Raw genomic sequence first — 24,287 nt, 5'->3', positions numbered from 1 at the left:
TTGAGTCTTGTGGATATTGGTTATGGTTAGGTTCCATTTCCATTGGGGTTATGGTATTTATGGCAGTAACTTTTAGGACTTGGTTGAGTGGAGTCTGGTTTTTGTGACTAGAGAGCACTTTTGGTTGAGATTGAGAAGGAAGGTTATGAAATTTATCTAGAGAAATCTTCTTGGATGTAACGTGTTCTGATAGATTTTGGAAGTCAGTAGGGAGATTTCTTGAGACTTCCACCAGTGGACCTACCTTGTCAGAGCTTTCTTCACTTCTTGGACTCTCATTTGCGTGAAACTCATGCGTCACCATTCCTGGACCCTCAGCCTTCTAGATTTTTGCACTTCTTTCCTCTGTTTTCTGGTCATCCTCAAAGATAAACTCCACCCATCTTGAAGCTCTTTTTGTTAATGGATCTGCCTTCAGCCATGGGCCATATCCGAATGGGTCCTGCATTAAAGCTTTCTCTGAATTTGCTCCCATATATATACATTTGGCCTTTAAATGCCCCAACCTTCCGCATTTATAACAGAAATCTGCAATCCTTTCATATTTAAACCTGACCCATAATTCTGGAAGAGGACTTCTATCCAAGTAAAAGCCACTTTTCAATGGTTTTGCAACTTCAAACTCTACCTTCACCCTTAAAAATTGACTCATACATACTTTTCCATCACCTGTGAAATCAACTTCCACTACCTTCCCCACCAGAGCACCTATTTCCTAAGCATTTTCCTTTGACATATATTCAATTGGGAGACCATGTATCTGAACCCATATATGGAGGCTTGAGAAATCTACATCTTCAGCTATTTGATTTTGATTCCATTGCTTCAATATTAGTGGGTACCCTTCAATATTCCATGGCCCCAGCTCTAGAATTCTTCTACGATCTCCTTCACTGGCGAATTTAAACAGAAAAATATTCTCTTTCAGATCAATTATTTGCACCCCTCTACTAGTCCTCCATGCTTTAAGAATTATTGCCCTTACCACATTCTTGTTAACACTTCTATCCGCCAGTAACTTGCCCACCAATCCTGTATTGAACAACTCCACAACCACCTTTTCACTTGCTTTAAGTCTAATGGGTTTACCAGGACAATACAGTTTCTCGGTCTCAGCACTTAGTGCTTCCACCAGATTTGTGTTTTGGTTCATGGCTTCAAAGATAGAGGGTTGGATCAACCCTCCTCCTGAGGTTAAACAAATTTGATTGAAGATTATAAGACTATGGGATAAGAGAAAGATAAAGGAAAAAAAGGAGTTTAAGGGTGGGAAGGAAGAAGGTCTTGGGACAAGAAAGCTTATAACTTCTAGGGATTACAGTAGATTAATTCAAAAGAGTGAATGGGTACTTAGGGAAGTTGGATAATGAAAATCAGAAATGAGATGGGAGTGGAAGAAAGAAAGTACATAAAGAAATATATCAAAACCTCGAGCCAAAGGACTCAGGTCAGAGAACCTTGAGAGAAACCAAGGAGAGAGAAGCTGCCTTAGCAACGAGACGAGAGGGTTGATTTGCTAAGAGAAAGAAAACTCTAGAGAGTTTACATAAGAGAGAATATCTTTGATCTAAGTGACCATGGGCAGATCGTAGATTATCGTTGAGGAAATTTATAGTTATTTCAAAATCTCCTTCAAAGATAGACTAGCAAATACCAATCTCTTGAACAAACTGAGCAGCACGCCTAGTTGCTAAAAGTTCTAGGATAAACTCAGAAAATGGTTTTGGAATTTTTTTCTAAAATGGAGGCCATCACCTCTCCTTGAGAATTTCAAACCACCAGTCTCATCAATATCTTCAAAATTGACTCCATCAAAATTTGTTTTGAAACCTATAGTATTTGGTGTAGACTTTCTCTTTTTTGTTTTCTTGTTAAGATCTAACGTAGGGATTTATAAACATAATTAGCATTTAAATAAATATTTTATTAATATTATTTTTGTATGTATTTAAATTATTATTATTATAATGAATTTTTTAAATAACAAAATTTAGCTACAAAATTGGTTGTAACCTAATACTATAACCTTACTCAATATCTCTTTATTGGAGGTGAATTTTGACAAATCCACCATTGGATTACATTTTCTTCTTATATCCTCCATGCTCATAAAATTTCTAGAAAATTAAAGATCAATAGCTATGTTATCAATAAATTGTTTACATTACAAGTTTTTATAATTTAAAATTATACATAAAATATAATCTTATAGGTTATATAGTAAATTATTCTCATTGGCACAAAATTTGATATATATATTAAGAGCATAAATAATATGCAATCCAACAGTTAGATTTTCGAAATATGTAATAATGTTAATGATATTAAGGGTCTGTTTGGATAGAACTTATTTTGCTGAAACTGAAAACTGAAAACTGAAAACACTGTAGCAAAATAATTTTTAAATGTGTAAATAGTACCGTGGGACCCATTTTTAATGAAAAAGTTGATAAAAAGTGGAGTTTGTGGGACCCATGAACAGTATATAAGTCACTGTTCATGGCTGAAAAGTCAACAATATGCGGCTGAAAAAAAAAAAAAAAAAAAAAAAAAAAGGAAAACGCGGACGCAGACGTGAGACGTTGAATCCAAACATACACTAAGTGAGATTGTAACCTTAAACTACAATAAATTTTGTAATTTTTTAAAAATAGATAGGATACTATGGTTTATCCGCTCTAAAGTGATTGTTTTTTACTATCAAGCAATGATACCAACTAGTTTTAAGCATAAGTGGAATTTGAACTCAAATCTCTTATTCAATGACAAAATATTTTATCAATTGAGCCAATTAGAAGTCATTATTATAAATAATAAAAAAATTAACCATTTATTTTTTTTAATTAATGATTAGAATTCTAAAATTTTATTCTCCCAAAAATTGTAGAGATCATAATCCGAGTAACAAAAGCAATAGTGATTCAATGAAACGTGGATGATGTACGAGCATGCTTGGGGACCATTATTTGGGATTATATTGTAATTTTCATTTCACTAAAAAGGAAATCTTTAACCTGTACGGTTAAATTGTGTAAACCTGCATAGGTGAGATAATTTGGAGATACTTACCAAACTAGTATATGGTTTAAATTGTAAATTCATTACAGATTTTGTTTAGGACAGATTTTGTTTAGGATAAAGTTTGGTTACAATCTTAGCTTAGACAATTAATGGCACTCAATATCTTTCTATTGTTTCTCTAAAAAAAAAAAATTTATTGGATGTAAATTTTAACAAATCCACCATTGGATTTTATTTTCTTTTTATACCTCCATGTTTGCAAAATTTTCAGAAAATCAAAGATCAATATCTATGTCACCAATCGAATATTTAAATTTCAAGTTTTTATAATCTAAAATTATGCATAAAAAATAAATTTATTAATCGAATAGTAAATTACATATGATTATCATGAAATTTGACAAATTTGTTAAGAACATAGAATTTAACAATTAGATTTTCAAAATATGTAACCATGTAAATTTTTTTAGTGGAGTTGTAGCTGCCAAACTTTTCCTTTTATTTAATAATCTTAATGAACTTCTTCTTAGTTAGTACGTCAAAGGTTTATTTTATTTTTTTTAACAAGGAGCTGAAATTTGTGTGAAGAATTTTCAATCATGAATCAAGTATCTTTCATCTTGCATATAACCAGACTTTAAAATTGTTCTATATATAATATAATCATAGTTTGTTGAGAATCCCATCAGTTTTATATTTCTTAGGATTTATAAATAGTTTTAGTGATTAGTTTCTTTTTTATATTAACTAAAATAATTTTATATGAAAGAAAAATTTTACCAAAAGTGGTCATTATTTCTTTCTTTTGTATATTCAATTAATCTATGTGTTTAAGTTTCAATAAAGCATGCAATATTCAAACCTGAATTTCTTATTGATATCTATCAACAAAATTTTATAAGTTGTTCTAACCCAATGCCATGGTTAGTTTAGGGACATAATACCAAACGTTAATTATTATAAGAATTTTGGCTCAATAAAAATTTGACTGATCATTTTTTTTTCTCTGCAGTTGGTTAGGAATTTGACTATGTTGTTACAAAGATCACATAATCTTCCCCAAATCTCTCTCTTTCACCAACAGAATTTATACGTTTTTGTTTTTGACTTATTAAACAATAAACATAATAGAAAAAAATAAAATAAAAAATAAAAATAAAGAGTTAAAAAGTTAAAAGATTTGAACACTTAAATATGTTAGAAGATACTATAACCCTGTAGAAGTGATGGCAATGGCAGTAACAGAAGAGAATAATCAACCAAAAGGAGGTTCAATGACAGACAAAGCAACCAAAGCCAAACTTTTGAAAAGGTTATTAACCATACTCACTTACATTCTTTCTCTTCCAATATTTGCCTCAGTTATATGGCTATTATATATGGGAGACTATGATTGTGAAGTAGTCCTAAGGTTGCCAAAACTGCAACTTGGTATTGGTATTGGGTTGATCGTTACCTTCTTAGTTAGCAATATTGTTGTGTTCTTCCAATCTCGATTTTCTATGCTAGGACTCCTTGTAGTTATGGTGCCACTAACTGTTATGTTCACTGTGGGACTTGCCCTCATTGGAGCCTATAATATGGAAAGTCGTAATATACCAGGCTCACCAATGTGGCTGAAATTGAAGGTGCATGACAATGATAATTGGTACTACATCAAACAATGCATTGATGATACAGGAGCATGCAATGATTTGGTGTCGAGATCATTAACGTTGAAATCATATGACTTCAACTCAAAAAGATTATCACCCATAGAGGTAATGTTATTTACTTTGTAGTTTGCATATATAAAAATTACAAATTTTACTATATGAGTTTAACAAATTAAGTAGGTTCTAATTAACTGATAAAGTCTCTTATTGTAACAGATTTAGCATTTTCTAATTTATGATGAATATAATTAGCTAAATCCAACATTTACATGCTTTTTTTTTATGCATATAACTTCTACTTCAACTATGGGTTTTATGAAATTTTGTATGTTGCCATTTTTGAAGGCTGGCTGTTGCAAACCACCAACCACATGTCAAATGCAATATGTGAATGCCACTTTTTGGGAAAAACAAAATGTAGCGGAAGATAGTTCTTATCCATATGACAGCGACTGTGATACATGGACAAATGATCAGGGCATTCTATGTTACAATTGCAGCTCTTGCAAAGATGGATTTTTGAGTACATTACAGGTCAAATGGTGGACACTTGGGTTCTTCCTGGTTGTGATGGCTTTAGTACTCATTGTTTCTCATCTGTTGCTATTCCTTGCTTCGATGTTGGAGCATTATGCAATATAGGAGTTCAAATGTTACATTTTCTTTTGCTATTTATCTTTCTTTTTGTTTCAAGCTTGTATGGATCATCTTTTAATAAACTTTGTTTTTGTCATCTTTAGCAAAATTAAGTCGTAGTTGTAAGAAAGTTCAGAACTAATGACTGTTGAATCAAATCTCTTATTACAAGTTGTCATTGCATATGCTTCATACTTTATTTTTATATTTTTCTTAACGCAAGCTTCTCTTTATCTTTAAGAATATTATTGAAGTGGAACATAATTATGTCTTAGGAATAAGTAGAAGATATTATTGTTATGATAGAATAGAAAGACAAATAGTATTAGCATTTGGAACGTAAATTTTTGCTGTTTCACTTGCCATTTGACATGAGTGTTATCTGTTTCATTATATATTTGCACCTCTTTTTATAGGGATAACCTACACTATTATTCCAATAGCTAGGATATGCTCTTCATTGCAGTCAAAATAAGATAATTATACTTGTAATTATGTCTTAGGGATAACGTAAATTATATACTTGCTCTCTTGCTATTTAGTTTATGCTAAATTTCAGGGTTTTATAAATTCAACATTCCACTAAACAGTAAACTCATTAAATTTTTTGTTATAATTTTATTTTAATTACATGTAAAACTTGTAAACAAAATGTGACTTGATTGAATCGTTTCCTTCATTCCCGTTCCGGGTGTCAAACAGCTCAATAGATAGAATGTTGGTGATGACACCTACAAGCTTTGAGTTCAAGAACTTGAAGGAAACAGTCAGTTGATCGAGAGAGTAATTACTAATTAGGCAATTTAAGTGCTCTTTTTGCAACATTTAAATTTGGGTGTTAGGATTAGGCAAAATCAGGAATATCCTTTCACAATAGCGAAAGGACCATTCTATTGGTTTGACAACTTGTATAACTTCTTCCTCCTGTATTATATGCCTTGAAGCAAAAGCCATTGGATCTATAAAATTTCTGAAGAAAATTTTAATTGAGTCCCTTCTATAATCTAAAATCAAAAGATACAAGTTACAAAGAAAGAAGCTAAGCTAGCTAGCATGAAAGATAAAAACAATTACTTAGTTAAAGATAAGTATGACATCATAGTTGTCATAACTTTACTATCTTGCTTTAAATCTAAGTTTTTTTTTTAGTGATTCTCAAAAAAAAAAAATAAAGTTTTTTTTTAGTGATAGAATTTTGGGCAACACAATTTTCATATTTAGAAAATAAAAACCTAATAATTAGTTGCATAGAATCGATAACTCATGAGGTACAACTAATTAATGCAAACCACACCCATGAATTCCGCATGTTATGAGACCGTCGTTGCATGCAACCAAAACAAAAGATACAATCTTCCACCTAGTTTTCAGTTAATCTTTTATTTTAGTTTAGATGAAAAAGGTTTTGATTACTTACTAAGAAAAAAACCAAGTTTTTGAAAGAAGGACTCTATCTATATTTTATTGTATAATATGTGCATGCAATGGGGCTAAAATCTAGAAGTTCGGTACTTTCTTGTTAGACAAAGAGAGCACAATCGGCACTACCTTATAATAACAGGAATAACAATATCGACTGAAATCACGTTATATAAAACAGAAGTCAGTATTTCAAATTTCTTTTCCTGTAAACTGAAAAATGCCAAAAAAAAAAAAAAAAAAAAACTCTTGCATTGAGAAAATACAAAGAACAGGTCGATTCAATACATTTTGTGCCTTAACGCTAATGAAAAGTTATTAATTTTTTCCAATATCCCAATAGTGTTTGAACATTCTTTGCAAAGCCATCAATTTAATATTTCCTTTTTTAACAACTTTAGCCTCAATTAAATTGGTTTTTTTGTAGTACCACTATGATAATTTCAAAATCATGAAATATTAATCATGTATTTGGCATGTTAAATGTCTTTCATACAAAATATGGCCACATTTTTGTGAGAAATTTTCATATGCGTAGAGCATTTTCAATATTATAAAAAAAAAGTTTTAAAAACTTATAAATTTTAAACGATGTCGTTTCTATTGAATACCTCAATTCAATTTAAAACATATTCTTTATTCAAACTCACTCAAATTCAATGTAAAACATATTCTTTTTAAACCTCACTCAAATATTAATTCACGATACCAAAAATATATGGTTTAGGCCCAACTCAACATATTTGGGGTTAGACGCAAATGTAAAATGTATTATTACTTAATATTTTATAAGTAATACATGAATTAGAAGAAGAAAAAAAATCCAACATTTTATATAATTTGAGAAATTAATTGGACTATTTTTCATATATTTACAAAACGCATTTTAAAACTTCTAATTCTAAAAATATTGAAACAATATTAAAATAAATATCATATTTTAGATGATCATTTTTTTTTTTGGCAATGTTTGACGTCAATTATTTAATAAAGAATTTCAATAATGAATTTGTTTCAAAAATTATTAATTGTAATTTTAATTTTGATAGAGAGATATAAGAATCATAAAATTTTTGGAAAATTGAAAAAATTTTACATTCTTAAACTACTGAAAACATACTAAAACATTTTATTTTTTAAATGTTTTGGCCTTAATTAAAATTTTTACATCCTAAGCCAGATAGACAAGACATCTTACCAGCTATAGAACATGGTTTTTTTTTTTCCTCCTAAATGAGAGACTTTACTTCTTTATTATTATTCTTGTGCAATACTATAAGGTTAAGATATATAATATGTTCTATTTTAAGGGGTCTCCTTCATTTGGGAACCTTAAGCCATTGCCTAAATGGCCTAATGGTAGAACATCATTAAAGTGCTTCACAAGCCAACGGAGGTCTTGAGCATCATTAAAGTGCTTTTATTTTTGTTTTTGTTTTTATAATTCAATTGTTACAATAAAAGAGAAAAAAATTTAAACCATATCTCTCATAAAAGAGATTAGATAATGTCATTGAATTACAAAGTTCTTGGCTAACTTGATCCTTAAAAATCCGACATTGCTGAACTGGATCCAATATTCCATTCTTCCAGTCCTGTCAAAAAATTTACTTCAAGACCTAAGAGGAACAAACTTAGGCCGTCAACCCATAAGGTTATATACAAATGGGAAAAAAACATAATTACTACCATGAGAATAGAGAATTCAGTAATAATATTTTATAATCTTATATGGAAAAGTAACTGCTTATATGGAGATTAATCTAATCTACAGTTTTTAAAATAGCAATACATTAACAGCTCTTCCTCTTCATATTTCAAAACGACAATTGTGAAGAGGGGCAGAAAAGCTTATCAACAGCCTCTATTTCCAGCTTCATATTCACCTTTGAGTGAGCGAGGGATCATATGCTCCTCCCCAAAGAGCTCCACCGCCAGCACTAGGAACAGCTACAACACTGGAAGGTACACCATGGCCACTGCTATATGGAATCATTCCCCCTCCTGCAGGCCCAACAGCCATCTGAACAAGAGGCCTTCCATAGCTGTCAATATAGGCACCGGCACCACCACCTTGTATAGGAGGGGGTGGGTATGAAAGATCGGGATGCATGTAACTACCACCGTATGGGCTTGGTGCTATTTGACATAGTATCAGCTCAAGCATTAGAAATGAAATATCTATAAAACATCTAGACAAAATATGATGTATACAGGCAAGGAAAGTTACCAAGTGCTCTCTTCTCGGCATTTAAGACCTCAGCACGTAGCTTTTCCACTTCTCTTGCCATCCCAAATAGATTCTTCTCCATTGCTTGCATTTGCTCCACTTGCTCAATGTTTTTCCCTTTTTCATACTCAAAAGTAGAACTGCTCAACCAAATAAACAGATTTAGAGAATTAAATGGCAAGCTAAAACATATGTCCCATACAAATTAAAAAAGAATGCAGAGATTGTCACATTCATGTGCATTTGATTAGCTTTTTTGTGGAACTTCTTTAGTTTATTTGCTTCTGTACAGCTTCTTAAGGCCTTACTTTTCTTAGGTACAACTATACATTTGCCCAAGTCAAGCAAATAAGTAAATCAACAAATAAGCCAATCCAAACCAACGCGGGTATGTGATGTAGCTTTGTCACTTGTGTTGATCACTCCATCTACGCATACTGCATTACTAGTCTCAAAGCACAGAAAAGATTACTTGAATAGAGAAACTTAAGAAATTTTGGTATCATCAAACTTTCAGTTATTGCCAATTAAAGCATGCTATATCATGGCAAAATTTGGAATATCTTAGACATGGAAAAAATGGAAATTTTATTAATGAGAAAATTCACTGGAATGTCTAAATGCCTCTCATTAAGCACTAAAATAGATCAGTGAAGCAAATAATTGAGCTGGTTCAAGAAGGTCCTTTCCAATGACTGGATCTGTCAATAGATTCGGATGATCCAATAAAAACAAAATCCTAAATGGATGGCAATATGGTCCTAAAGCGTGCCATACCAAGGCAGTTGACAGATTGCAAACTCATATATTGTCATTCCCTGTTTCATCAAACTAGCAACATTTTAAAGAAGAGTGCAGTAACTTCTTCCGCACGCTTTACATGGACTTCTAAGAAATCTAAAGGGGAAACATCCAGGAAACAAATTTTTATGCCTTACCGTAATCTCTGGTGTTCTTGCCTCAAACTGTCAAGCTCAGCATGCAAATCTGGTATATTCTTAACATCTGTACGAGCTTTCTGCAATTCCTGAGTGACCTTCTGAATCTGGACAGTCAGCTCTTGTCTGGCAGCAACCAAACTCTGTGCTTCCTTATGGGCCTGTTGCAGTTCCTTCTTCACACCCTCACCAGCTCTGATATCTGCTTCCTTCTTTGCGATCTTATCCACCAAAATCCTGATCTGTAAATCACTTTCAGTCTGGATGCTTGCTATGTGTGCTCTGACTCTTTGTACTTCCTGCTGAGCACCAACAAGCTCCCGCCTCAATGTCAATTGACTGGCTGCCAACCTGCGGTTTTCTCCTGTAAGCTGTTCTATTTCTGCTGCCTGAACAGCAATTTTATTCTCCAACAGATCAGGAGGAGGCAGTGGCTCCAATGATCGTTGGCCTGCTGCAGAACCCAGTCCAGGAAATGGACCATGCCGCATCATCCCTGGAGCCTGGACAGGACGTCGCTCAAAAGAATGTGGAATTTGTCCTCTTGAAGCCATCTATCAAACAATCCCTTCAGGCCAGGACAAACATCAATGGAGATTTACACAATCAAAATCCTGCGGTGCAGCTACCTGCATTGTTTTGAGAAAAGTGATCACAACCATAAAGCAAAGTCTACAATGGATATATAAAAGATATTTCCTTTATTTCTTTTTCTTTTTTTAAGTGAGTTTGGTCCCAATGAGAGAATGAGGGGAGATTTAAACTAGTGATCTGCTTCATAAGGCTTGTTCCCCAGCAGATTGTGCTACCTCCTATCAGTAACCAAACATTCTGTAATACATTAAAAAAAAAAAAAAAAAAAAAAAAAAATCCTATTGTAACAAAGCTGTGGTTAAATCAAAATTTTTTTTGAATTCGTTCTATAAAAATTCCATACACATGTTTTTTTTTTTTTTTTTTACATAAGTTTTGGCCCCAATGAGGGGGGAGGGAGATTCAAATTAGCAATCTCTGCTTCATGAGGGCAAGATACCCGCCCAGATGCGCTACCCCTTAGGTTAAAGTCCTGTGCAAAAATTAGGGAGCTACACAGGATGTTTATACTGAAACAATGCATTAGAAGAATATTGAAAAGTCAAGATTTAGGCTTTGATTGGAACTTTGGAAGAAATAACTAAACAGCCCAGATCACTAACTTATGGAATTGCCCAGACAAATCAGCAACCTATGAAATATCATCCAGTTCACAATGCAAGAACTGCCTCTACAGACAATATAAACTCTGGAAAGAGTTATAAAAATGCCATTATTAGCAGCCTCTCATACTTGCATCATCAGCAAACCATTAGCTAGCTGCAGATGTAAGCTTCTAATATAATTGGCCAATTAGCATTTAAAAACAATTTTTTTCTTTGTACCAACATATGCATTTGACTTAAGAAACCTAAAATTCAACTTTGTGAAACTAGCTTCATTTCATTAGATAAAGACGTGTTCAATTCAGACTGCTAATGCAAAAGAGGAATAGTTTCACTATTACATGATGGGTTAAAACTTAAAATTCAAACATTATTAACTTTCCTAAAAAATCATTAGGAAAGCTAAAAAATAGAATGTTTGGGAAAATTTTGGCCAAACATAAATATCTGGAAGAAAAACACAATATTTACAATCACCAATTATTACAAATTAAAAATAAAAAATGAAAATTTTACAATCACCAAAATAAAAAATAAAAAATATATATATATACACACACACACAAAAAATTAACTAATGTAGGGGAACATGATGTTCACATTTTTCAATAAAAGTCTTATTACCAATAAAAAAATAATAATAATAATAAAAAAAAACTAATGTAGGGGAAAGTATACTCCGATTATTTACAATGACTTCATATTTTGTTGTTTTTTTATATTCCAAATCAATGACTTGCGAAATGCTACAGACCATCATTCTAAACATTACTCAACTTCCATTTCAACTTCTAATTCAATGTAGTCAATACTAAATCACTATTCTCAAACCAATGGAAAGGGACAACAGCTTAGAATAGAGTAATATAATAAAATTAAAAAAGGACTTCCTTTACTTGAGAGGCTGATGACTGGGGAGTTGTCAGACAGACAATGACCTTGCCAGAATCATTCCCACCATTAAATGAATTGCAACAATTCATTTGAGTTTATTGCAAGTGTAGTAAGAGCTCGCGGAATAAATAGTATTAATTTTGATACCTGTAATATTTGCAGTAAACCCCTATAAACTACTGGTCTTAATTTATTCGAAGTTGAGAGACCTTATATGCTTGTACCACCACCATTGCTAACAGAAACAAGAACTAATCCCTCCCCCCCAACCCCCCCAAAAAAAAATCCCAAACAACAACAACAATAAAAAAAAAAATTAAAAAAAAAAAAAAAAATTGAAGCCTCCCCTTACCTAAAATCCTATAACGTCTATATGAAGGCAATTTTGAATATTAAATGCAGAAAAGATACCTTATCCTTATCCAGAGACTGAATCGTTAGATAATAGACAAGTTCACCAATGAGCATAACATGATCCCAACCAAAGCCCTCTCTATCTACATAAAGACACCCATGAGATTAACATGGTTCAACCAAAAGCAAAATGGCCCGTCTCCATCTACATAATCTCCTACTCATAATAATTGGTTGCAAACAACAAAAAAATATAATTCTAGTTGGCAGTGAATTGCCCTGCACCCACTCTTATTGTAAGGTTGTTGAGATACTTATATTTATTTATAATTTGAAAGTCACCAAAAAAATAGGTTGACATTGATACGTGCATATAGTTCGCATAAAATTTACAATCTCCAATTTAAAAGATTAATATATCTACTTGTGATGGAAGAGGACTAATGCCAAAAATAAAGAGTTAAGCTCAACTATCAGCGTCTCAACACCACTACAAAGTACACACACAATTTTTTTCTCTCTCCAAATTCACAAACACATATTTTAACTGGACAGCTATGGGTTCTACTAAAGGTGTCAATAATTGGAGCATAGAATCCTTGGAATGATAATTGGTATAGTAATTCCTATATAGGAAGAAATTTCACCAGTTGGCAGTACAAATTAAATTTCATGATGTCCATATTGTCCAAAAATTCCATATGTTCTTAGCAGAGTGTAGGGCATAGGCACAATAAAATCTTGCATATTTATCATAAAAAGAGAAAAGCAAGAATAGAATCAATTTTCTTATGAAAAATTATGACAGCCTCACATAGGCCATGTCATACCACCAATTTTACTTGAATGTAAGCCTCTAGCTATTACTGAGCACTGAAACTTATTTTTTCCAATGAAAATTAAAAACTGAATGTAAATCCATTCATTCAATTTAAAGAAAATCACATCATTCTTACCAACATACAGACCTGCTAGTTTTCGTGAAAAATACAATGCACCTTCATTTTTGTGTAACAAAAAAGCTAATGTCTAAAATTCAAAAGATACATAAACACCAAAAATTTCGAGGACAGTGAACTTGTGGCCTTCATCCAATCATATATATATATATATAGAGAGAGAGAGAGACACACACACACCAAACAGGAAGTCAATGGTAATGTCAAAATGAACATATACACTCCCTCGATGCAAAGAATCTGAGGATGTTAGTTCCATTAGAGGTTAGATATATATATATATATATATACAAGTATATCAACCATTGTTGAACAATAATTTAGTAATTTTTTCCCAATGGGAATTTAAATTAGGACAAAGTTTGGCTAAAAGCTTATACTCTCACTAAAAAAATTAACATGCCTAAATATTTTGAAAATCTAACCGTTGGATTGCATGTTCTTTATGTTCTTAACGCGCATGTCAAATTCCGTGCCAATTGGATGTCATTTACCATTCAATCCATACACTTTTATGCATAATTTTAGATTACAAAAACTTAAAATTTAAACATTTAATTGATGGCGTAACTATTGATCTTTGATTTCAGGAAATTTTGCAAGTATAAAAGATATAAGAAGAAAATATAATCAAATGGAGGATTTGTTAAAATTCACATTCAACAAAAAGATATTGAGTGGAGTTGTAACCAAAATTTGTCCTTTAAATTAATAAGTTGTCTTAGAATTGTTCTTACACCTTTTGCTTGGTTCATAAGAATTATTTTCATGGCACTTGCCTCATGGATAAAATGGCATTTCCTCCTCAAACAAGTGTGGGTGGAGGATGAGGTTATGAGTTTAGAACAATTAGATGTGGCATGTAACTTAACTATCAAAAGTTCTTGTCACCGTTCACCACGCATTTGTGCGTATAGCAATGCACGTATGTAAAGTGAGGGATAATTTAAGATAAAAACATTTTCCCTTTTCAGCAATCTTCTGATTCATTCACTTACAACTCAACTAGACCATAATCACAACTTAATTGGGGCTGCTATGGATTGTCATCAACTAATTAGAGTTGGTCCCTTGCATTATTTTCCTCCATTCTTGTTCACTTAAGGATGATATAACTTCACTCTATCTCATTACATTTTTTGAATTTATACACTAACATCCAAAAATAATTGGAGAAAAGGCATAAGGCTACCTACCAACTATCTCTTCCAGACCTTAAAAAACCCATGCTTTGTGCACTAGGTACGACTACGACCTTCTATACACTAAACTCATACAAAAGACCAGTGCTTGATAAGCTTAATACCTTCCCACATGGGCATCTTATTCATGTATAAGTCAAACTCGAAAGTACACATCATTAACAAATGTGGCATGCACATTCTATATTTCTATTGATACCAATGCATTTAAATTTGGGTAATGTTCCTAAAGGTGACATCTTTTCATATTTGGGTTGTGCTCGCTTATCTACACCAATCATTCAATAAAAACAGTGGTACTTTTCACATATAGAGAATAAAATTAACTTGCCCAAGTAATAAAATTTTATTTTTTTTATTTTATTTTTAAAAGTGATAGCATAAATTGTATATGGCTAGGATCATCAAGAAAAAACAGTATAACCAAAACAAAACCCAGACCAAAAAAAGAATCAAAAGTATAAGAAAAGTGAAGCTACAAGATAAAAATCTAAGATCAGAGAGAGAGAGAGAGAGAGAGAGAGGTACTTACAAGGTGAGTGAGGGATTCTTTAGTAATTCATAGAGATGGGTATCAGAGCCTTTGGCGTAGAATGGTGGCCGCTGCTCCCACCGGAGAAAAAGCTTCGGGATGGGTTTTGGTTTTCGAAGCCGAGTTTGTAACAAAAAGTGTTATCTCAGGGGAGACTTCACTATTGACTTACAACAAATAAAATGACTTCTTTTTTTTGTTTTTGTTGTTGTTGTCGTTGTGTTTTTTTTTTTTTTTTTTAATTGTCAAATACATGACATGACAATACGATTTAAAAAATAATTAAATAATTAAAAAAATTAAAAAAAAAAAAAAAAAAATCTAAATGCAAGTAATGGTTTAATGTTTGGAATAATTTTGATTTTATTTCCTAAAATTTAGATTCACACCCTTAAAATTATATTATATTGGAGTATGAAACAAGCCCTTTTGTTATTACGAACATGGCCATTAAGTGCCACGTGTGCTAGTTGATTTTTTTTTTTAAGAAAAGTGTGCTAGTTGATTTAATTAAATAAAGCAATGTCAAAATTTTATATCATGTTAATTAAATAAAAAAATTAAAATAAATACTCAATAATTATGAAAATATTATATATATAAAATTGTGTCTAAATACAACAATAATAGAGACTCCTCCTTATATAGTTCTACTAGGGACATCGAATCTTTTATTTTCTTCTCCATCACATCGCATTGCCACTTGGTCCTATTCACTCAATTTGGGTCCACCACAACTCAAAAGCATAAGGAGGGTGTAAAAAATATTCATATATTTTAGTATAAGAACCTTCTTTTTCTATTTTATATATTTACTTTTCAAAATACCTTACATCAGATTATCTATTTTACACTATATTATATTAAAATATCAATTTTTTTTAATTGTTTCCTTTTTTTTTTCTTCTTTTTTTTAACACACAACTACCATCTACTCTCTTTCTTTAATTTTGGGATAGAAAGAATAAAATCCCTATTTTTTCTTTATCATAAATTGGACTCATGACCTACTATTTTTTCTTACTTCACAGAATAGGCTCAAAGTCCGAATCTTGTCACTTTACATAAAGTGCTCAAAACACTAATCTTTCCACTTCATGAATTGGGCTCGCGGCCCATAATATTGCCAATTTCACACAGTGGGCTCATGACTTGTCATTCTCCAACCTTATGAATTGGGCTTGGAGCCCATGTTATTTCTCCTAAAGAAACCCAAGGCTCAAAGGCTCACTTCAGCCTTTTCATGGCTCCATGGTGGACTCCCCCATAAAAGCCCTTATTTTACATGAAATGGGTAAAAGCAAAACAAAACAAAAAGCATTATCCCATGGCTAAATTTGAGAAGGCCATACATGTACCTTGAAGGCCCAAAGCATTGAATCCATTTAATAAAAAGGTGGTCCGTTGGAGACAACAGAAAAACCAAATGAAAACAAACTTGTTGGGCAAATGGGACACCAATAACATGGTTGTCAAAATCACGATTTGGATCGTAAGATCGCACGATTTTATAATCCTACCTCACCAAAACGTTTAGAATCGTACTAGAATCGTAAAAATGGTAGGATCGTATGGGATCCTACCTATTCTACCGATCCTACCAAAATATCAATTTTTGGTTTTTTATTTTTTTTATTTTATGGGATAAATTTTTTGATTTTGATGAAACTTTAAAGGTTTTTATTTTTTTTATGTTGTGATGGTATGACTTTTTATTTATTTTTTATATAATTATGTTAACCTAAGCAAATGTTTTCTAGGTTCTAGTTCACTTGTAATCAAAATGAAGGAATGCTTCATCATTTCTAAATGAAGAATTTATATTGACTTTGCTACCTTTTAAGTTATAATGTTGTTAAATTTGTTTGATCAATATACTAATCTGTGTTCTAATTTCCAAGGGCCCTGTAACTGAATTGACACCTCCCCATGTACAAAGTGCTTTGGAGGTTTAGGGAGGAAAGATTTGAGCTGCGGGGTTAGCAGCTTGTTGTAATTATCTCTCAAAAAAAAAATTTGTGTTCTAATTTTACGAAAATGTTTTTCTTATATATAATTTTATTAGCATGCTTGTATTTGTATATTGATTGATTGATTTTTTTTTTTTTTTTTTTTTTTTTAGCATGCTCTATAATTGTTACTGAGTGGTTAATCTTGAGGTAATAATAGGTGAATTGATACCATGAAATGTTGCTAAAGGCTATCATAGGCTCAAGTACTTCAAAGCCTGAGAGTTTAATTTGGGAAGAATGTTTTAACATTCTATTTCCAAGTCAATATTATTATGATCAGATGAAGAATGGATGAATCAAGAGAGGGGTTGAAAGAGATTAGAAAGGACTAACGTGTCTCCTTCTAGTATATTTGGGGGTTTTTTTTTTTGTTTTTTTTTTTTAGTACCTTTTGGGAGTTTAGCCCCAGTTTTTTGTAGTATCACCTTAATATTCATCTTACTTTTGAATTTCATATTTTAGTTAGCTAGTTTCTATTTGATAACTAATTTTGGATTTTAAACTTGGAACTTGGAAAATATTTTTATATGTGTTGATAAATATTTTGGTATTTAGTTGCCAATTAAACATTTTTTTAACTTTTTAGATACATTGGGTCAAAACTTAAATATATTTGTTTCATTAGTATAGACGCAACGATGTTTGACATGCAAATTGCATCATATATGCAAATCTTTTTCTTTTTTTTTTTATGGATTTATTTAACATACAAAGTCATTATCAATGTGTTTTTTACTTTAAATCCGAAAATATGTAGGATCTTACAATCCACGATCCTACTTATCTCCTACAATTCTATATAAGATCCCGATTTTGACAACCTTGCCAACAAGAGAAACCAAGTTTGTTCTTTTAATGAGCTAGAAACTTTTTTTTTTTTTTTTTTTTTGAGGATAAACGACAAAATGAATTAGAACCATTAAGGGTGTGTTTGAATACCGCTTATTTTGTTAAAACTGAAAACTTATTACTGAAAATACTGTAGATAAAGATAAAAATAGTTGAAATAGTACAGTGAGGCCTATGAATAATATCAAAAAGTGCAATGAAACTCATAAATAATATCAAAAATAAATTGAATAGTAAAATAATTTTAATTTTTCATTCTAATCCAAACGCACACTAAATGTGTATTTACAAGGGAGAGATAGCAGAACCATTGTTGGTTGGCGAATGATATTGGAATATGAGAGACTTATGGTGCACTAGCTTTTCATGTGCAGTTAAGTCCTGCAAATCACTAAAGTTACTAAATACACTTATTCCCTCCAAACCACAGGTCCCAAGTTTTCCGCATGAATACTCATGAGGTGAAGTCTTGTGATGACATATATCTTCTTAATCATCATGTATGGGCAAGGAATTTGTAAATTCCTGGTCTTCCTTTGAGTTTTTGAGCCTTGGCCATGTTTTTCTTAAGTTTGGACAAAACTCCCCATAGCTAGAGAGTCTCTTCTTCCAAAGAGAGAGCTTTGTGTTTAACAAATAAAAACATACTTGGGTCTAGCAATGCCAACCCTTTAGCCGCTAACAGATTGCCATGCATAAAAAAGTCCCCAACGATGTTGTCTATGTGCACCTCATAAGATTAAATCTATTACGATTTAACCAATTATAATTACGATGTTGTCTATGTGCAGTTTTCTCAACGTACTATTTCAGGGTCATTATTAAAGTATCTCTCAAAGTTGCAGGTAATAGTTTCAACCATTTGTTTGGAGAAGTGGAGCCTATAAAGAGCTGGTTATTCACTCATATTTTGGACTTCCTGTTTAATGACTTAAGTTGGTTTTATTGATCATTAAATGCCTATATTGATTTAGTTGACGATGACTTCTTTTTCTTTTTCTTTTATGTTCAATAGGTTTCTCAGTTTTGCAAATCTTGCAGGTTGATGAAAAGCCAACAATCAGAACAAATACTACCATTTTACTTGGGAATATTGCAAGTCACCTAAATGAAGGGGTTAGTATCAGCAATTTCGGATTTTATTGATTCATTGGCATCCTGAATAACTCGATATTCTTGTTTGATATGCTTGTTCTCAAATGTCATGCTTTCTTCCTTTTTTCATTATGGTCTAATTGGTCGTCATAAGCATATTTTGCTAAATGTTCCTTTTGTGAGTTTCAACTGATGCGTTCATATCTACAATGCAGACAAGGAAGAGAGTTTTGATTAATGCATTTACTGTTTGTGCATTGTGTGATACTTTCTCGCCTGCCCGAGGAGCAGGTATCAGAACTCTATGATATTTGTCTGTGGCAACTCTTTCACCTCATTATTCATGAAGTTCTTGGCATTAAAAATATTTCTACGTTTTGTCAATAAAAAAATTGTGCATTTTATCTTCCATCTTCAATTCTTTAAATGTTGGAGGTTGATTAACTCCAATGTTGTTGTACCAATTAGTTTATGGACCAATTCAAAATTTTATTGTGTCAGGGATCATGGCTCTATGTGCCACCAGTGCTTATTATGACGTCACTGAGATTGCAACTCGGATTCTACCGAACGTCGTTGTACTTACCATTGATCCTGACAGGTTAACTATTCTTCAAATGATTTGCCTACTATTATTTTAGCCATTTTCCTGGTGTAAATGTTTGGGGCTGTGCTTTTTTAACACTCATTTCCTTTTATTCAACTTTTTTTGCCTGTCCTATTTTATTTCTTTGCTGATTAAATCTTCCCCTTTCCAACTAACTGTCCAGTGGCCTGTCAATCCTAAGAAATGTTATGCGGTGATTGACAATATTTCATTTCCTGTATGCAGGCTCTCACTTGATGAACGGTTCATGAACTTATTCTTCTGTCTCTCAAGATTTTGCTTTTTAGGGTGGTTGTTCCTAAGCCGGGTTTAAGCCCCAATAGCGAGCTTGATTAAACTAGTGGCCCTGTAAAGTTTGTTCTTACATATGAAATAATGGCTCAAGTATGTTTCTTCATTTTTCCTTCCTCAGTTCTTCCATCTGTTTTCCTTTTTAGTTGCACTGTTTTTGGATTTTGGAATATTTCTATTTTATTTTATAATACAATTATCACTTTCCCAGGTTATATTTTAATGGATCATTTGATCACATGAATATTGATGCTACCAGGTAACATCCCTTTCTTTCTTAATAAGTTAATATATTAAGATACTTATCCCCTGTCCCACATATATTACTGCACCTTTAAATAGTGGTACCGTCTATTGAAATAAATATTTGGTTGATGTAGGTAATGATCTAGTCTATTTTATAAACTGTTGTCAAGAAATTTTAAAGTTGAAATTCGATTGCAGTGTCCAAAATTTGGAAATTATTGAGCCATTTCATTCAAACCTCATTTGGAAGCTGTGTTAATGCAATTGCATTGTTTTTCTTCTAATGTTTGCTTAATTGTTCGAATCGAAAATACAATGATTAGATTAACACTCAAATTAAAATTCAATGATGATACATTTAGAACATATTCATAATTTAGACTATTACATGCATTTGGATGAGTTTATTTTCATTAGTTTATATTATTTATCATGTAAAAGTAATGTTGTACTTTTAAAAAGATATTTTAATTTTTTTATTCAATTAGCAAACTCTAAAACTTGCATGAGCAATAAACTTTTTAGAGCAGGAATAAAATTGATGTAATTAACAGTTAAAATTTCTAAAGCAGTCAACCGCAAGGCATAAGAATAGTTGCAAACTCGCAATAGGAGAGGCTGTATTCAGCCATGCATATATGGCTTTAAGACTGTTCTATTTGGGTTACTGACCTGCCACTAGCGGATGTATTACGTAGGAGTGTCAATTCGGGTTAGCATGTTGGGTTCGTGTCGTGTCGAGGTAGGGGTATTCAATTAAATGACTCAACCCTAACCCGACCCATTTAATAACCGTGTCATAATCCTTCAACCCTAACCCGACCTGTTAATAAGGCGGGTTGACCTGACCCAACCCATTTGACACACTTAATAAACGAGTCGTATTGGGTTAACACGAATGTAACACAACTCATTTCAACTTGCATAATATTAAATATAACATCTATCTAGAAATAATTTTTTTTCCATCCTAAAAAGCAATGCATACACTTCAAGTCTTCAACCCATATTCAAAATAATATAGTTCAACAAAAATATAACATTCATCTAAAAATAAGTTCCTTACACTCCAAAAGAAGTGCATACACTTCAACCCAAATTCAAAATAACAAAGTTTAACAAAAATAAAATAACATAGTGTAACAAAAATATAATATCCTTGGAACTCGTCAAATGCTAAGTATCAATATTGAAAAATTTGAGCAAACAGTAGACTAATCCTGACTATGACCACGATTATAATCCATAGATTCTTTGTTAATGTCCAAATTCATAACATCTTCCACAAACTTATCCAATTTTATTTGTGCAAGTTTTATGCCAAAAAAAAAAAGTATTAGTAGTTCTAGGATTTGAAAGTTTCAATTTCCAATTATATCCCTTGTAAATTTTTATAATTACTCACTTTTCTTTCTAAATTTAAAATATATGTTGGATATAAAAGGTATTTGACAAATCTAAAATAAAATAAATATTTATTTATTATATGAGTTAAACGGTTTGTGTTAAGTGGGTCATTTCGAATTAATACAAATAAATTGGCGTGTCAAACGTATCTATTGCGGGTTACACGGGTTGACCCGCTTATGACACGGTTCTTATCGTGTCGCTTTCGGGTCGACCCGTTTATGACCCAAACCCATTAAGGCTCAACCCTAACCCGAAAAAATCCGTGTTGGGTTCGTGTCGTGTTCGTGGGTTGGGTCGAACATTGACACCCCTAGTATTACGTGCATAGAGCACTGTTTAAGCACTATTTGTTATACACGTTTATGTACACACACATGCATTTTATAATTGAAAAGATGGGTTCAACCCATGATTTCAAGTGGCAGCGGATTTATCATGTGCTTTAGAGCACTATTTTTTACACACGCATAATAAGTTTTAGCAGCCATCATGCATATGTATCCTGTGCTTTAATCTATTAATAAAAGTTCAAGTTTCCATTATAAAGAAAAAAACAAAAGGATATAATTAAGTTGCAAGAGCAGCGACACTCATTGTTTCACTTTGAGGAGTTTAGACAATTCAATCAAGAGTTCTTTAGAGTAGATAAATTTGGATAAAACATAGATACAGTTAATTTTTAGATGTTTATTAGGTTTCTCAATTAAATCTAAACGTATAGTTGTATTAAATTTAAATATTCTTGAGGAAAATAACTTTTTTTGTGTTTGATTCTTAAAATAATAATTAAAAAATATTTTTAAATTAATCGAAATATCTATATATAAAAAATTAAAATAAAAAACTTAAGGAATTATATATAAAATTTGACTGACAAATAAAGTAATAGTACTTTTATTAACTATGCGATTGCTCAATCACAAAACCTTCTATTTTCAGTTTTCATTTCCTGGATGTCCCACAGGGATATACAGAGTTACATGTTGAGAATTTGATCGATGAGCCTGTTCCAATTCCATTATTCCAGCATTAGTGTTTTGTCCATTTAGCTTTAGGCATCTGGTTACCATTTTTTGAAATCTCTTAAAATCTAGTATATATTGTCATGCATGCTGGCAACTTAAGAGGCTAGCTAGATAACTAAGGACCTTAATTTATATGAAGAGTAAAAACGTGTGCAACAAAAATCAGCCACTAGTCTCCACTTAGTTGAGTGTGGATCAAATTGGTCGGCGATTTCTTATTAACACTTGTCCAAAGCATTTTAATTTCCAAGGACTCAGCTATATCTCATCCACAAAGTTTGGTGCAGCAAAATCTCAGAATGCCACATAGCCACTCCCACTACAATAATGAAAACGAAGGCACTCCTCAACTTCACTGACATATAGCAATGTAAAGTACAGGTTTGTTTTGACAACCTCAGTATCAACAACTATAAATAGCTGAATCTCCCAAGCAGCATCTATCAACGAGTTCAAGCTCATAGCCTTTTGAGAAACTAATATTGTGTTCACATTAGAAGCTCCCTTCTTGTAGTTGTTCCTTACATTAACATTCAAATAATGGCTGCATTCAAGCCTCTAACACTTGTTGCTTTGCTTGTTGCTATATCTGTCATTGTGTGTGAGAGTGGCCGAGTAGCCAGGAAGGACCTGGGTGTGGATCTTGGTGGCGTTGGAGTTGGAGTTGGAGCAGGAGTAGGATTGGGCTTAGGAGGTGGGAGTGGCTCAGGTGCTGGAGCTGGGTCTGGTTCTGGCTCTGGCTCTGGTTCTAGTTCTAGTTCTAGTTCAGGTTCTTCTTCTGCTTCATCAGGTTCAGGTTCAGGCTCTGAAGCAGGTTCATATGCTGGGTCCTATGCAGGGTCTCGAGCTGGTTCTGGATCAGGTGGAAACCAAGGAAGAGGAGCAGGTTCCGGATCAGGCCAAGGCCGCGGTTCGGGCTCTGGTTCTGGCAGAGGAAGCGGCTCGGGCTCTGGTGAAGGCTATGGCGAAGGCTATGGCTATGGTGAGGGTCATGGCCAAGGTGGTGGCGATTGAGACAGCGCATAATACCATATGGTTGAGCTAAACCAGAAAATGGTTTTCACTTTTCAGTTTGTATCTAAATAAATGGATGGTGAATTTCAGTACTATGTATCTCTGTATGAAGTTTATAAAAAATGTATCTCTATATGAATAATTTATGTCTTGAAACTTTTCTAAATCCAAATATTCTTACTATCTAATACATTCTCTATGTTGTTTATATATATATATATATATATGTGGGTTATTTTTAATATAACTAATAAAATTTCTTTCTATCAACAAAAGACCTCTCTTTCTCAAAAATAATAATAATAATAAGAGACCTCTATTCAAATCTCACATATGCTAAAAACCAATTTGTGAATTGATTTGATGATAACAAATAATTATTATGAAAAATATGTCATAAATTCAAATCTTATCATATATATTAAGACAATATTATCTAAAGCTAAAATAAGGTAGTGGATAGCAAGTAATTCTTAGATACTTCAAGAGCATGGAGAATGATATTCATTCTTCTCAAATTCATGGTAGGATTTACTCATTAAATTTTTGGTAAGGTCCACTATGAATATGAGAGGATAGAGCACAATTTCTTTGTACTTCGAAAATACTTAAGAATTTTCCGTGGATGACCATTAACCACAATCCACAATTGAAGCCACAACAACTGGAACTTCCAAAATAGTTTGATAATATTTAAGA

The 24,287-nt window shown here is 32.3% G+C and overlaps 3 protein-coding genes across 5 annotated transcripts; 2 read left to right on the top strand and 1 right to left on the bottom strand.

The window, feature by feature from the left end:
• The first annotated feature begins 4,247 nt into the window (after positions 1–4,247).
• Positions 4,248–5,318, top strand: LOC126705162 (tetraspanin-15-like). Its single transcript, XM_050404096.1, has 2 exons — positions 4,248–4,781; positions 5,022–5,318. The coding sequence occupies exons 1-2, from the start codon at positions 4,248–4,250 to the stop codon at positions 5,316–5,318; spliced, it is 831 nt and encodes a 276-aa protein (XP_050260053.1).
• Positions 5,319–8,435: 3,117 nt separating this feature from the next.
• Positions 8,436–15,229, bottom strand: LOC126715706 (protein FLX-like 4). Of its 3 annotated transcripts, XM_050416458.1 has the most exons (5): positions 15,040–15,226; positions 12,404–12,489; positions 9,900–10,528; positions 8,962–9,101; positions 8,436–8,870 (listed from the first exon to the last, which is right to left on the bottom strand). In XM_050416458.1, the coding sequence occupies exons 3-5, from the start codon at positions 10,451–10,453 to the stop codon at positions 8,614–8,616; spliced, it is 951 nt and encodes a 316-aa protein (XP_050272415.1). In that variant the 5' UTR covers positions 10,454–10,528; positions 12,404–12,489; positions 15,040–15,226; the 3' UTR covers positions 8,436–8,613. The 3 variants fall into 3 exon arrangements, with proteins under 3 accessions (XP_050272415.1, XP_050272413.1, XP_050272414.1); XM_050416456.1 differs by lacking the exon at positions 12,404–12,489 and having other exon boundaries at positions 15,040–15,229; XM_050416457.1 differs by lacking the exon at positions 12,404–12,489 and having other exon boundaries at positions 15,036–15,226.
• A 7,595-nt stretch (positions 15,230–22,824) lies between these two features.
• Positions 22,825–23,743, top strand: LOC126707470 (glycine-rich cell wall structural protein 2-like). The gene has a single exon (XM_050407130.1). It carries the CDS (start codon positions 23,115–23,117, stop codon positions 23,586–23,588), a length of 474 nt encoding a protein of 157 aa, XP_050263087.1. The 5' UTR covers positions 22,825–23,114; the 3' UTR covers positions 23,589–23,743.
• The last annotated feature ends 544 nt before the right edge of the window (positions 23,744–24,287 follow it).

Source organism: Quercus robur, chromosome 2 (genome assembly GCF_932294415.1).
Source record: "Quercus robur chromosome 2, dhQueRobu3.1, whole genome shotgun sequence".
Taxonomy (NCBI): domain Eukaryota; kingdom Viridiplantae; phylum Streptophyta; class Magnoliopsida; order Fagales; family Fagaceae; genus Quercus; species Quercus robur.
This window is presented reverse-complemented; position numbering and strand designations above follow the sequence as displayed.